Source organism: Rhizopus delemar, genomic scaffold, assembly GCF_000149305.1.
Source record: "Rhizopus delemar RA 99-880 supercont3.2 genomic scaffold, whole genome shotgun sequence".
Classification (NCBI taxonomy): Eukaryota; Fungi; Mucoromycota; class Mucoromycetes; order Mucorales; family Rhizopodaceae; genus Rhizopus; species Rhizopus delemar.
In genome coordinates, this window is record NW_027137828.1 from 5,092,018 (window position 1) to 5,107,421 (window position 15,404).

General features: G+C 35.0%; 6 protein-coding genes and 1 non-coding gene across 7 annotated transcripts; all 7 read left to right on the forward strand.

The window, feature by feature from the left end:
* Positions 1-301: 301 nt before the first annotated feature.
* RO3G_19044 lies at positions 302-372 on the forward strand. Its single transcript has one exon. It is a non-coding gene; the product is annotated as a tRNA-Gly (tRNA).
* Positions 373-1,549: 1,177 nt separating this feature from the next.
* RO3G_04214 (uncharacterized protein) lies at positions 1,550-2,704 on the forward strand (the record flags this gene model as incomplete). The annotated part of the gene is made up of 2 exons (XM_067658804.1): positions 1,550-2,592; positions 2,632-2,704. The coding sequence occupies 2 exons, from the start codon at positions 1,550-1,552 to the stop codon at positions 2,702-2,704; spliced, it is 1,116 nt and encodes a 371-aa protein (XP_067514905.1).
* Positions 2,705-6,260: 3,556 nt separating this feature from the next.
* Positions 6,261-7,436, forward strand: RO3G_04215 (uncharacterized protein; the record flags this gene model as incomplete). Its single annotated transcript, XM_067658805.1, has 1 exon — positions 6,261-7,436. The coding sequence occupies one exon, from the start codon at positions 6,261-6,263 to the stop codon at positions 7,434-7,436; it is 1,176 nt and encodes a 391-aa protein (XP_067514906.1).
* A 242-nt stretch (positions 7,437-7,678) lies between these two features.
* Positions 7,679-8,191, forward strand: RO3G_04216 (uncharacterized protein; the record flags this gene model as incomplete). Its single annotated transcript, XM_067658806.1, has 1 exon — positions 7,679-8,191. One exon carries the CDS (start codon positions 7,679-7,681, stop codon positions 8,189-8,191), a length of 513 nt encoding a protein of 170 aa, XP_067514907.1.
* A 1,057-nt stretch (positions 8,192-9,248) lies between these two features.
* On the forward strand, positions 9,249-10,185 carry RO3G_04217 (uncharacterized protein; the record flags this gene model as incomplete). Its single annotated transcript, XM_067658807.1, has 2 exons — positions 9,249-10,062; positions 10,106-10,185. The coding sequence occupies 2 exons, from the start codon at positions 9,249-9,251 to the stop codon at positions 10,183-10,185; spliced, it is 894 nt and encodes a 297-aa protein (XP_067514908.1).
* A 580-nt stretch (positions 10,186-10,765) lies between these two features.
* RO3G_04218 (uncharacterized protein) lies at positions 10,766-12,287 on the forward strand (the record flags this gene model as incomplete). Its single annotated transcript, XM_067658808.1, has 2 exons — positions 10,766-12,098; positions 12,259-12,287. 2 exons carry the CDS (start codon positions 10,766-10,768, stop codon positions 12,285-12,287), a joined length of 1,362 nt encoding a protein of 453 aa, XP_067514909.1.
* Positions 12,288-13,688: 1,401 nt separating this feature from the next.
* RO3G_04219 (uncharacterized protein) lies at positions 13,689-15,036 on the forward strand (the record flags this gene model as incomplete). Its single annotated transcript, XM_067658809.1, has 2 exons — positions 13,689-14,286; positions 14,534-15,036. 2 exons carry the CDS (start codon positions 13,689-13,691, stop codon positions 15,034-15,036), a joined length of 1,101 nt encoding a protein of 366 aa, XP_067514910.1.
* Between the last annotated feature and the right edge of the window lie 368 nt (positions 15,037-15,404).

Genomic DNA, 15,404 nt, shown 5'->3' on the forward strand with positions numbered 1-15,404 from the left:
CATTTGAAAAAAAAAGACGCTTTTTTAAAACATGAATAACTCTATGAATACTTACCCTACAAAAAAAAACAAAAATATCAATAAATTTCTTTATTTTTTTCGCACCTAAATCTTTTTTCAAAATTAAAAAAAGTGCAATACAGCAAGATATAATGGTTTCTCATAAAAAAATTATAAAATCTCCGGATTGATGATTGATAGGTCTGTTAAAATTCTACGTCAAAGCCCCTACATTATTTGCAGTGCGAGCCGGAATATTGAGTGAGGGCTTATCTCTTTTGTCTACAACACTCAGAAAGATGCGCGGATGGTTAAGTGGTATAATCTTCGCCTGCCACGCGAAGGGCCCGGGTTCGATTCCCGGTTCGCGCATATATGATTCACCCCTTTCTTCTTTTTTAGACTTTTGTCATATTGTGACAATAGAAGTGAATAAAGAAGTCAAAATATTGTGACGCAGTTGGTGTAACTTTTGCTGAAGAAAGGACTCAGTCCTAGTGTGACAAAGAAGTCAAAAAATGAAAAAAGTCAAGAAAATGAAAGAAGTCAAAAAAATGAAAAAAGTCAAAAAGAGAAAAAAAAAAAAATTTAACAATATAAATATCCCAACTATTTAGATGAAGAAAAAGGACAGTACAGTTCTACTCACATTTTATTTTATATATTTTATTCAATAAACAGGCAACCTTCTCATAAAAGTTCCTGATCCCTTTATTTTTTTTACCTTTACCTTTATTTGATCTTAATTAAAAGATCTGGTGGTCACTACAGTACCTTACTTTAAAAATTTCAAGAAAAACTTCTCTAAAACACTCAAACTAAACCAACCATACTACAAAATAACATTTGGTGGTCACTGTTGTAGAACAGTAACTGATTGTAGTTGACATTAATAAATATAAGTCTTAATACAAGATCATAATTAAAATAAAATAAAATACAAGTTTATTTAAATAAGATCATACAATCAATTCCAATTAAACATGTTCTTTTAGAATATGTATTGTATTCATGAGAGTTCTTTGATAAGAAGACGTATCAACTAAAATAACCAAATCCAATCCAATGTCAGGAATATTGCTAATCTTTCACATAATTGAATAATGTTATTCAATTCAGTGAGGAATTCCCAGAATAAAAGATAATCTATGACAGACATACAAAAGAACAAATGAAAAGTTTTCATAATCATAATTATAGATAACACTTGCTAAAGTACCTGAATATTAGAAGAACGATCACAATAGAAGATATCAAGCCACTCACTCAATAAGATATAAATACCTGCCTTCAATTAGAATAATTTTTACTTTAACTAAAACTGAAATAAAGATCAGTCTCAAAAAGTACCCAAACTGTTTCTTGATCTTTGTTTTTACCTTTTCCTTTATTATTTAAACCATTATACAACAGTCACTACGAGGGTCAATTACACTATAATTGAAAATACTCAAGAATCAACAAATCAAAACTTACAAAACCTTAACTCACAAGAATTTACTTGCTCAAGCACTCAAACAACTTATTTACAAACTCAATAACATCTAAAATGGCGACTTACAATACCGGACATATCGCGTTGGCCAATAATTATAACTATAAACCTGTACCCGTTGACTTTCATGGATATGAAGGCGAAGATTTTCGCTACTTCCTAGAAAGACTCGAATCTTATCTTGCTATCAATAATGTACATGACGCCCGTAAACTCGCAATTCTCAGATCTTTACTTAAAGGTGCTGCAAAAGTCTTTTTTGAAAAAGACATACTCAAGAAACTTCCCGACGTCAAATACGAACAAGCAATTGAAGCTCTTAGAAGTCAATATGTCACAGCAGAGCTCATCCAAAACTATGAATTGGAATTTAATGATATGATTCAAGGAGAACAAGAACACCCCCGTATCTTCTTAGCTAGACTAAGGGAAGCAGCTGATCTTGCCAATATCGAAGATGAAGCTGTAATCGAAAGCCGATTTAGAGCTGGTTTACAGCCAGAAATCAAAAGATTCTGCATACAAAGTAGCTCAAAGACACTAAAGGATTGGATGAACCACGCAGAAGGATGGTGGAACGCAAATAGACCACGTAGAATTGCTATGGTAGATAATCCCTTTATCCCAAGAAATGCAAACCAAGCTTTGGTCTATCCCAGTGACAGCTATTATCAGCCGCATCATACACCCCCAAATCATAACATCGAACTTATTGACGATTATGAATATGGTGTACCAGTCTTACCTTACCGAGAAGTTCAACATACTAATATGCCAGTATACAATTCAAACGATCATAACATGCTTGCTATCAACCAGTTAGCAGCTATGGATACTTCTAAAGGTTATCCAAGTCAACAACACGGTAATCGTAATCATCACAGATCTCAGCAAACTTACAACCATCAGCAAATTATGGAGACTAATCAACAGCAGGATCTAGTGGACCTTATTCAAAAGACTATTCGTATGGAGTTCAACAATCATCAACAATATCAACAACCTGCCAGAAATTACAACCGCAATAATCGTTACAACAATAGCAGCAATTACAACGATTATAACAACAACAGTAGCAACAATAATGGCAACAATAGGTATGGAAGATACAGCAATAACTACAACAACAATAATAGGTACAACACACAAATGGACAATAACAACGTGCAGCAACAAACTTCCAATACAAAACAACCGTCAAAAAACTAAATGGGTCGGTTGCCTTTAAACAAGGAAATGGTCAATCAAACACCCAAAATAATACAAAACCCATTAATAATACACAACAGCATCAACTAAACGCCTTATTAACAGAAACGGAAAATAAAAACTCAAAGCATAATAAAGATCTATATGCAGCTATCAGACCGGAAAAACCTCCTGAAGTCGGAACCGCAACCCCATATCCAAAAAATAGACAAGCTAAGGACAAAGGAAAGCAAGTAGCAGGACCTTCTGTGACGAAACGAGTAACAACAAGAAGTCATATCGAAGAAGTTCATCCGACAACTAGACCAAAGGTATCAATGCAACCACAAAACATTGAAGTTGACATGGACTTGCCTATACAAGAAAAGCAGAAGCATAAGGCACCTAGAATAAAAAGAACACAACCTGACATCAAATACGACATTGTATTAGATGTGTTACGACACAAAGCCGACATAGATATAGGTGATTTAATTACAGTAGCACCTGCATTAAGAAGAAAACTTGTAAGCGAGTGTAGACCAAAACGAAAGCCAAAACAAGATCAAGCATCCCAGCAATTACAACAAATCATGGCATTACTGGAGGATGAAGAATTAAACACAACCGCTGTGTATTCAACCGTAAGCATTGGCGACAAAAACATAAAAGCATTAGTCGATAGTGGTGCTGCAAAAACATGTATGTCGAAGGCTTTAGCAGATGCCCTAGGATTAGAAATAGATTCAGCATCAGACAGCATTTTCACTCTAGGAAATGGCTCAAAGCAGACAGGTCTTGGATTGATATATGATGTACCAATTGGAATAAAAGATGATATGGTTATTCCATGTACCATTGAAGTATTACCATCATGCCCTACACACCTTATCCTGGGAAACAATTGGTTAAACCGTGCAAAAGCAAGAATTGACTTTGACACCTTAACCTTGAAGGTCAAATACAAACATCAAAAGGCCAAACTACCCATATATTACGAACGGAAGAATGTTGTATTGCCAAAAATGAGGTCTTATCAGCAGACATATCAACCCCCAGTTAGCCTAACCAATAACAAGTTAGAGCAATCTGATGAAGAACAATCCGATGATAGTTACGACGATGATATTGAAGAAACTGAATCAGAAGAAGAAGAAAGCTCAGAAAATGACACTGAAGAGGAAATAACAGATGATGAAAAAGAAAATCAGTCTCTATTAGTATTAGAAGATGGAACAAAAGAGGAAGTTACTATAACAAATTTCAAAGAATCTCACTTCATACAAGCTACAGCATCCGGATTAACAATACCAGCTAACTCATCGATGACCTTAACATTGGACAAACCAGAAAAAGAAATACCCGATTTGATTTATCACTTTGAAACAACTCACCCTAAGCTAAATAATGCTAGCGGATACTTTGATACATGTTCTACCCTAATTGTGAATAAGCGGACAGTTGAAATACGACTCTTTAATCGCACCAATGAAGTAATTATCGTAGAACCAGAAGAAGAGCTAGGAATATTAGAACGATACAATTTACATCGAGATAAAGTCATATCAGCCTATACTTTACAAACGAATCACGATCTATGTACAATAGGAACTAGTGATATTAGAAACAAGCACAAAACGAAACATAAACTGTTGGATACTGCATTATATGAAAAACTGGAAATAGGAGAATTACCATCTGACATTCGAAAGCAACTGCGAGCTCTACTCAGTAGATACGATCATGTATTCGATTGGAATAATGATACCATAGGACGAACAGACGTTATAAATCACAAGATTATTATACAAGAAGATACAATGCCAATCAGCCATAGACCATATCGAATCAGCCCCTTAGAAGCGGAATATCTTCAAAAGGAATTGGACAAGTATTGCAAGTTAGGAGTAATATCCCCATCAAATAGTCCTTGGGCTGCGCCAGTTATCTTAGTAAAGAAGAAAAAACGGTGAATATAGAATGGTAATCGACTACCGAAAGCTCAACACAGTAACAAAGAAGGATGCATATCCTTTACCAAGAATAGACGATCTATTAGATACGCTAGGAAAAGCCAAAGTGTTCTCAGCACTTGACATGCGAGCTGGATTTCATCAAGTACCCTTAGACGAATCAAGCAAAGAGCTGACAGCATTTTACTACCAAATTTGGAACATATCATTACAATTACCTTACCTATGGGTTTAGTAAACTCTCCAGCCACTTTCCAAAGATTGATAGATCTATGTTTTCGACCATTGATCAATAAATGCCTAGTAGCTTATATCGACGACTTAAATGTATACTCAAACAACGATCAAGAACATCTCCAACACTTAGAACTAGTATTCCAGTGTGTAGAAACAGCAAACCTGAAGCTCAACCCGGAAAAATGCTTTTTCTTTAAAGATCATTTAAAATTTTTTGGATATATCGTAACCAAAGATGGTATACATACAGATCCAGAAAAGATAAAGAAGATAGTCGAATATCCACAACCAACAACTACAACTCAAGTCAGGTCATTCTTAGGAATTGCATCATACTATAGACGTTTCATTAAGGATTTCGCAGCGATAGCTAGACCTTTGCACGACCAGACGAAAACAAAGAAGAAGATCCCGTGGACACAACAAACAACAGAATCATTCGAAACACTCAAAAAGTTGCTAACCACAGCACCTGTATTAGCAAGACCAGACTTCAACAAGGAGTTCATTTTAGTAACGGACGCATCAAAATTAGGACTAGGATGTGTATTGTCACAGTTAGATGAAGATGGAAAAGAACATCCGGTTGTATTTGCAAGTCGAGGTCTCAAGCCAAACGAGGCTAATTACGCACCTACAAAACTAGAATGCTTAGCCGTCATTTGGGCTGTAAAACTGTTTCGACCTTATTTACATGGAAAGAAATTTATGATCATTACTGATCATTCAGCCTTAACTGGTTTACTGAAAACACCAAACCCCACCGGACTTATCGCACGATGGATTGTCACATTGTCAGAGTACGACTTTGATATCAAGTATCGACCTGGACGTGTCAATGAAAGTGCAGATTTCTTGTCAAGACTAGGATATTAGACGACTATAACTTTACAACTATTATTACCAACATATATATTACTATTCATCAATAGGAGGATGGGAGGGAAGATGATACCTAAAACAACAAAAATCCAAAAACAACACAAAAAAAAAAAAAAAATCATTCGAGGAGCACGGCCCCCAAATTTCAGAAAACGAAAATTTTCATACAACCGAAAACACCGAGATTAGAAAAATGGAAATTTTACAAATTTAGAATACATCACATTATCAAAAAGAACCCTGAAACATCAAACAATAGATACAGTATCACAAATAACGATTAGTAACACAAAAACTTTATTCAACAAAAAAAAATGGAACAAAAACAAATAGACATGCTGAAACAATATTTACAAGACTTGAAATTGCCAGAAGGTATTTCAAAGAAGCAAGCAAAATACCTACAAAAAGAAGCACACAAGTTCACCATATACCAAAACACACTTTATCGTTATAATACTGAAAATGGTATTATACGGAAAGTAATGAATAAACAAGAAGCAGAAGAAATCATGTATACATACCATCAGCATCCTCTAGGTGGACACATGGCTTATAACAACACATTGCACAAAATAGCATCACGTTATTACTGGGACAACATGACTAAAGATATAATGGAATACGTGAAGAAATGTCACAGATGTCAGAGACATGGGAAAAAGTCGCTAAAAGAAGAATTATACCCTGTGCCAGTATCAGTAAAACCCTTTGATCGCATCGCTTTAGACGTTAAACATGTGCAAGCTTCACGATCCGGAAACAGATATATCATAGCAGGAATCGACTACCTTACTAAATACGTGGAAGCAAGACCCATTCGTTTCCAAACTGCATCAGAAATTGCTTTATTCTTATACGAAGAAATCATATGTAGACATGGTTGTCCCACAATTATAGTTTCGGATAATGGCAAGCCGTTTATCAGCAAGCTTTTACAGCAAGTTTGCAGAACATATTCAATTATTCATAAAACAACTACACCTTATAACCCACAAAGTAACGGGTTGATAGAACGTTTCAACAGAACGTTAGGACAAATATTACAGAAAAGAAGTGTGGACGAAAAAGAAGACTGGGATCAATATTTACCAGCGGCACTTTTCGCTTATCGAACAATTAAACAAGCATCTACACAACAAACGCCATTCTTCCTACTCTACGGTTACGAACCAAAAACGCCATTTGACATGGACTATCATATATACGAACGAAATTCACCAAAGTTTGAAGCCATTCTGAAACATAGGACAATCCATCAAATACATAATCTCAGTAACATAAGAAAAGTTGCAGCGCAAAATATACGCCAAACGCAAGAATCACAGAAGAAGCAGATAGAAAACAAGATATTAGATGAACGCAAAGAACTGAAACCTCCATTTAGACTAGGAGACTTGGTACTCATCTATAAAGATTACTTATCCACATCTTGGTCAGCAAAGTTACAAGACAAGTGGGAAGGACCTTATGTTGTACAACACATATTAGGCAAAGGCACGTATCACATCAAGAGCATGAATCCAGAAGATACCAAATTAAGAAGGGTACACGGAAACAGAATGAAACCGTACCTGTTACCAAAAGTGCAATGGTGTCAAGAAAACCTGAGACATGTTATGACCAAATTAGATGAACAAACAAAGGAGTTATTTCATTAAGATGAAACAACATGTGACTAGTATCAATCAGCAATACAAAAAAAAAAAGTATATAAATAGAGAAAAAAAAATGGAAAAGCTATATTTTATTTCAATGAACAAAACAAACGAACAAGTCCCCGTATCAATGGTTAACCAGAACAACAATGCATTTTCCATGGATATGGATACTTACATCAAGAAGGTATATCAAGAACAAGGCTATGAAGCAGCTTTAACAGTAATGAACGATTTTTTTAATAATGTGGGAAGATTGTAATATTGGACCTACGAATCTTACATATGAAATCGATGGTATCACATTTACAAGGGAAGAATATGCAATTTACACTGTAGAGGGAATCAAGGCAATGTTAGAAGGACATAATCAGGAAGACCAAGAAGCCAATTGGGAAATAGAAGATGATTTTGAATTGTTAATGAACATTGAAGCGCTTATTCAAAACCAATATGAACAATATAAGGCGGCTATAAGAGAAATTGAACGTTTGCAAGAACTAAAGGACTCTCTTTGTGAACTTATATCATTAAATGTATCGCGATGGGCCCACTTCAAGTTCAGAAGGCCAAAGCCTACTCCAGAATCAGTAACCATTTACATAGCAGCAAAACAAACAGCCCTTAAAACAATTGTACCTGGTTATAGTCTCTTCCGTGCCTTATCTTTAAAAATCAAACAAACAGACGCTTGGTCAAGAATCGAGGACGATTCTTCCCGTGGTCCGACGATCTGTGACAAAGAAGTCAAAAAATGAAAAAAGTCAAAAAATGAGAAAGGTCAAAAAAATGAAAAAAGTCAAAAAAATGAAAAAAGTCAAGAAAATGAAAGAAGTCAAAAAAATGAAAAAAGTCAAAAAGAGAAAAAAAAAATTTAACAATATAAATATCCCAACTATTTAGATGAAGAAAAAGGACAGTACAGTTCTACTCACATTTTATTTTATATATTTTATTCAATAAACAGGCAACCTTCTCATAAAAGTTCCTGATCCCTTTATTTTTTTTACCTTTACCTTTATTTGATCTTAATTAAAAGATCTGGTGGTCACTACAGTACCTTACTTTAAAAATTTCAAGAAAAACTTCTCTAAAACACTCAAACTAAACCAACCATACTACAAAATAACAGCAACAACCGCCTCTTATGTTATAACAACCACCCAAAATACTGTAACGAAAATGGCAATGAAGATGCACAGAGATTAGCCGAGTCAAGTCAAAAAGATAAAAAAAATTAAAAAAATGAAAAAAGTTAAAAAGATAAAAAATGTTGAAAATATAAAAAAGGTCAAAAAAATAAGAAAAGCTAAAAAGAAAAAAAAAAAATATTATACATATATATATATCCCATCTTTTTGTGAAGAAATTGTCAGTTAGTTTAAATAAACCATATATTTCTACTCAATAATTAACAAACTTTAACAAGAAAGTCCCTGTTTACCTAAACTTTTTACTCTACTTTAACTTTTATCAAGAAACATCGTATTGATCTTACACATAAGATCTGGTGGTCACTTACTACAAGCAAACCAAATTTATTCATTTAAACACAAATCTTTGATCTCAAATTCTTTTAAACTCTAAAGAAAAGTCAAATTTACTTCTAAACTCTTAAGGCCATAACGAGAAAAACGTTAAAATTACATTTGGTGGTCACTACGAGGGAACAAATCAACAAATCAACAAATCACAAACATTATTAACAAGCAATCGGAAAAATCTATCAAATTAAAACAAATCGTCAAGAAAACTATCAAAACTCTACTTCAAGAAATACAAAACATACCAAAAACAAATATATCAAATTTCAAAATGGCCTCATATCCTACAGGACAAATCGCGTTGGCAAATGCTAACAACCAAACTTTTTCTCAAGGTTTTCGCCCAAGGTTAATTGAATTTTATGGCTATGAAGGAGAAGACTTTCGCCATTTTCAAGAAATACTTGATTCTTACCTTGCAATCACTAATACTCTCAGTGATGATAGAAAACTTATCGTGCTCAAATCCCAATTACGACGCGCTGCTAAAATTTACTATGAAAAAGAAATACTCAAGAGAATCCCTAATGTCACATATGACAAAGCCATTGAATTGCTCAAGCAACACTACATCACACCTGAACTAATTCAAAGTTATGAATTAGAATTTAACGAAATGTTCCAAGGTGAACAAGAACATCCTCAAATATTTTTGGCAAGACTACGAGAAGCAGCTGACCTTGCGAACATTACAAGTGAAGCAGTTATTGAAAGTCGTTTTCGTGTTGGTCTACTTAAAGAAATTAAACAATTCTGCATACAAAGTAGTGCCCATACATTCCAAGAATGGATCAATCATGCTGATGGATGGTGGAATGCCAATCGTCCACGTAAAATAGCCATGGTGGATAACCCTTTTATTCCAAGAAACGTCAACAATGCCCTCATATATCATGATGATAACAGATATACAAAACATCATGGTGCAAACAATCATAACGTAGAGTTAATCGACACAGAAGAAAGACATATTCATGCCGTACCTATCAATGACTTACGAAATAATTTTGGAAATAACTATATGGCTCCCTATTCTGAAATAATCACAGGTCCAAATCAACTAGTCACTATGGAAGTGAAAGGCAGTACAAATAATAATCATTTGTATACACAACCAATGATGAATAGACATAACAATCAATCAGTGCATACCAACTCACAACATGACTTGGTTAACCTTATTCAAGAAACTATACGCAGTGAATTGAATCTACATCAACATTCATCTCAACCTACCAGAAATTATAATCGACGTCCTAGATATGACAACTATAACAATTTTCACAACAATGAATATAACCGAAATGGAAATAACAGTTATAACTACCGAAGCGATAACAGATACAGGAATAATTATGATCATAGTTATGGAAGATATGAATATGACAATCATAATCGTAATCCAAATCAGCCAACTAATAATCATAATAATCAACCCCAGCAAGGCACCTCTCAGCCCCGCTATCAAAATCAGCAATCAAAAAACTAAATGGGTCGGTTGCTTTTGATAATCAAAAGAATGGTCAATCGAACACCCAACATAACAACAAACCCATTAAACAACAAAACCAACAACATAATCTCAATGTCATACTTACCCAAAATGAATACGATAACACATATCAAGCCCAAGATCTTTATGCTGCTATAAGACCTGAACACCCGCCTGAAGTCCTAAGCTCTAAACCTTATTCTAAACCGACAACCAGAGAAAAATGGAAACAACCAAGTAGTGCTTCAGTAACTAGGCGTGTAAACAAACGTAATCAAGTCAAGGAAACAAGCAACATGCCCAAACAACCAATACAGGCTACAGGAAGTATGGAAGTAGACTCTGATCTCCCTATTGAAATCAAGCCAAAGCCAATAAAAAGAAAAACGAAGGCCCCACCTATCAGATATGATATTGTATCAGATGTTATGAATCAAAAAGCAGACATATCTGTAGGAGATTTGATGGTAGCTGCTCCCACACTTAGAAGGAAATTAGCAAGTGCATGTAGACCCAAAAGAATACCTGTAACAGAAACATCAAAGGAAACTATGGCGGTAATAGAAGAGGATGACATCCATACCACTGCCGTATATTCAAAAATCAATATCGGAGACAAAACGGTGAAAGTACTTGTTGACTGTGGTGCTGCCAAGACGTGTATGTCAAAATCCCTGGCAGATGCTTTAGGATTAGAAATAGATGCTGCCTCAGAAAGCGTATTTACCTTGGGAAACGGTTCTAAACAGACTGCTCTAGGAGTAATATATGATGTACCTATCGAAGTACAAGAGGATTTAATTATTCCGTGTACAGTTGAAGTATTGCCAGCTTGCCCAACTCATTTAATTATCGGAAACAACTGGTTAAACAGAGCAAAGGCCAAAATTGACTTCAATAGTTCAACCCTGAAAGTGTCCTATAAAAACAAAAAGGCAGAAATAGAAATATTCTTTTTGCGTAAGAATACACCTCTACCAAAAATTTCCAGTTATATCCAAAGTTACCAGCATCCAATCAGTTCAACCAATTCGAAAGAAACGAAAAAAGTGCACTTTGAAAACGATAAAGCAGATTCAGAAGATGATGAAGTTGAAGAGGAATCAGAAGAAAGCACTGACGAAGAATCTACTGAAGAAGAAGAAGTTGAGGATGAAGAGCATTCACTATTACTGCTTGAAAATGATTATAAGAAAGACATACAGATAAAAAATCTTAAAAATCAATGCATTCTGGAAGCCTCATCAGATGGATTAACTATCCCGGCAAACTCATCAAAGACTATCATAATCAAGAAACCTAAAGATGAACTTAGGGGATTAATGTATAGTTTTGAAATAACCAGCACCAAAATTCTACAAAAAACCGGTATCCTTGACCCTTGTCACAACTTTATTACCAACAAAAAGAGTTTGGAAATTCGAATACATAATCGCTCTAATGATAATATAATTTTGGATCCAGGCGAAGAAATTGGAATCTTGGAAAAACTCAACCTTAAAGAAGATACGATTATACAAGCATATGATGTTGAAAAGGATATTCATCTCTGTACTATGGAAATGACCGAAGCAATGGACAAAGAAACCTCAGATGAAGATAAAGAAACTTTAGAAGCAGAAAAGTACAGTAAGCTTGAAATTGGGGAAATGGATAGAAAAATTGCAAGAATGTTAAAAAGGCTCTTAAAGAAATACGAAGAAATTTTCGATTGGGATAATAATAGTATCGGCTATACAAAGTTGCTACGACACAAAATAACTGTACAAGAAGGCACATTGCCTATCAGTCACCGGCCGTATCGGATTAGCCCTTTAGAAGCAGAACACTTGCAAAAAGAACTAGAAAAATACACAAAACTAGGTGTAATATCCCCTTCAAATAGTCCGTGGGCTGCGCCAGTCATCTTAGTTAAAAAGAAAAATGGAGAATACAGGATGGTAATAGACTACCGAAAGCTTAACGCAGTTACAAAAAAAGATGCACGCCCATTACCACGAATTGATGACTTGCTAGACACGTTAGGAAAAGCTAAAGTTTTCTCAGCATTAGATATGCGAGCTGGTTTTCATCAAGTACCGATGGAGGAAGATAGTAAAGAATTAACTGCCTTCACAACAAAGTTTGGAATATACCATTACAATATATTACCAATGGGACTTGTAAACTCTCCTGCCACATTCCAACGACTTATTGATTTATGTTTTCGGCCACTCATTAATAAGTGCCTGGTAGCATATATAGACGACTTAAATGTATATTCATTTAACCAACAAGACCATTTACACCACTTGGAACAAGTTTTTCAATGTATACAAATTGCAAATCTCAAACTAAATCCTGAAAAATGTTTTTTCTTCAAAGATCATCTCAAATTCCTTGGCTATATCGTAACAAAAGATGGTGTACAAACAGACCCAGAAAAAATCAAGAAAATCATCGAATATCCACAACCAAAGACACTCAAACAAGTCAGAGGATTTTTAGGCTTGGCTTCTTATTATAGACGATTTATAAAGAATTTTGCCGCTATAGCAAGACCTTTACATGATCAAACAAAAACTACTAAACAAGTTCCATGGACAGAAAAGACCACTGAATCCTTTGAAACCTTGAAGAAACTGCTTACAACCGCTCCTGTCTTGACTAGACCCGATTTCAATAAACCCTTTATTTTGGTCACAGACGCTTCAAAAGCAGGACTTGGGTGTATCCTTACACAATTAGATGAAAATGGTCACGAGCATCCAGTCATATTCGCGAGTAGGGGACTAAGGTCCAGTGAAATAAATTACGCACCGACAAAGCTAGAATGTTTGGCAGTCATATGGGCAGTAAAAATGTTTCGTCCTTATCTGTTGGGAAAAAGATTCACGATTATCACAGATCATTCAGCATTACACGGATTACTCAAATCACCAAATCCTACCGGAATTATAGCACGATGGATCACAACACTTGCTGAATACGATTTCGAAATAAAATATCGACTTGGAAGAGTAAACGAGAGCGCAGACTTTTTATCAAGGCTCGGATATTAAAGATACACAACAATGAAGACATATAAATAACAATATCAATCTATATATATATTTTACCAAAACTACATGGAGGAAGGGAGGGGTAGTTGAAACAAAATCCATAAAACCTTATAAAAACAGTACAAAAGAAAAAAATAAAAATCCCGACATAACATACCAACTTCAAACTATAAGCAAAATGGAACAATACAAAATCGATCAGTTGACACAATATCTACAAACAATGAAAATAGCTGAAGACGCAACTTCTAGAATGAAGAAATACCTCAAGAAAGAAGCAAATAAGTTTACAATTTATCGAGACATCTTGTATAGATACAATACAGACAACGGGATTATCAGAAAAGTATTAAACAAAAAGGAAGCAGAAGAAATCATGTACGCATACCACCAACATCCATTAGGAGGTCATCTGGCTTACAATAATACTCTACACAAAATATCATCTCGTTACTACTGGGATAATATGTCACACGATATCATGGAATATGTCAAGAAATGTTACAGATGCCAAATGCATGGGAAGAAAATGTTGAAAGAAGAATTATATCCCGTAGCAGTTTCAGCAAAGCCATTTGATCGAGTTGCCTTCGATGTGAAACATGTACAAACATCGAGATCAGGACATAGATATATTATTGCAGCTATAGATTATCTTACAAAATACGTAGAGGCGAGACCTTTACGATTTCAAAATGCATCAGAAATAGCATTGTTTGTTTATGAAGACATCATTTGCAGACATGGATGCCCAACAATCATGGTGTCAGATAATGGTAAACCCTTTTTTAAGTGAACTCATCCGACAGGTGTGTAGAAATTACAACATAATACACAAAACTACAACACCCTACAACCCACAAAGCAATGGCCTGATAGAACGGTTCAACCGAACACTTGGACAAATACTACAGAGGCGTTCCTATGAAGAAAAGTTAGACTGGGATGCTTATTTACCTGCGACATTGTTTGCCTATAGATCAATCAAGCAAGCTACAACCAAGCATTCCCCTTTTTTCTTAGTTTATGGCTACGAACCCAGAACACCTTTTGACCTAGATCATCACTTGTATGAGAAAAATTCTCCTAAATTTGAAGCAAAGCTGTGGCATAGGACAACACATCAAATACATAACTTGAATCGAATCCGTGAACAAGCTACTCAAGCCATCAAGCAAACTCAAATTGCCCAAAAGAAAGCTATAGAGAAAAAATTATTGGATCAGAGTAAGGAGTTGAAACCTCCATTCAAGATAGGTGAATTAGTATTAGTATTCAAAGACTATATGTCCACCTCCTGGTCAGGAAAACTGCAAGATAAATGGGAAGGTCCATTCATCATACAACATATTTTGGGAAAAGGCACGTATCACATCAAGAGTGCAGACATCCGGGATACTAAATTAAGAAGAGTACATGGAAATCGATTGAAAGCATATTTGCTTCCCAAGACACAATGGATCATGGAGAATGAGCGAATTCTTGTACACCAAATGGATACTGAAACGCAAGAACTTCTTCATTAAAGTCACACACAAAAGCATATACAGTGGGTCAAAAAACTGCACCAACGCAACTCAGTTTTTCGGAAATACCAGTATAGCTCCGTCAGTTTAAAAGTAAGCATTACGAAACTTGGAACAAAAGGAGTTAATACTGTTACTATTTATTGATAAAAGTTTCAAAGTCAGATGCGGAGTATTGATCTAAGGAGCACTCAGCAAAAAGAGGAGGTCGGTTGGTGCAGTTTTTTGACTTTTAAAATATTTAGTGGATCCACCCTTTTCTGCTAAGACTGCTTGTATTCCGTAAGGCTTTCTGTCTATATATTTGATGCATTGTTCCTTGTGGAATGAATTTCCATTCATTTTCGACTCTTTGCCACAGTTTATGG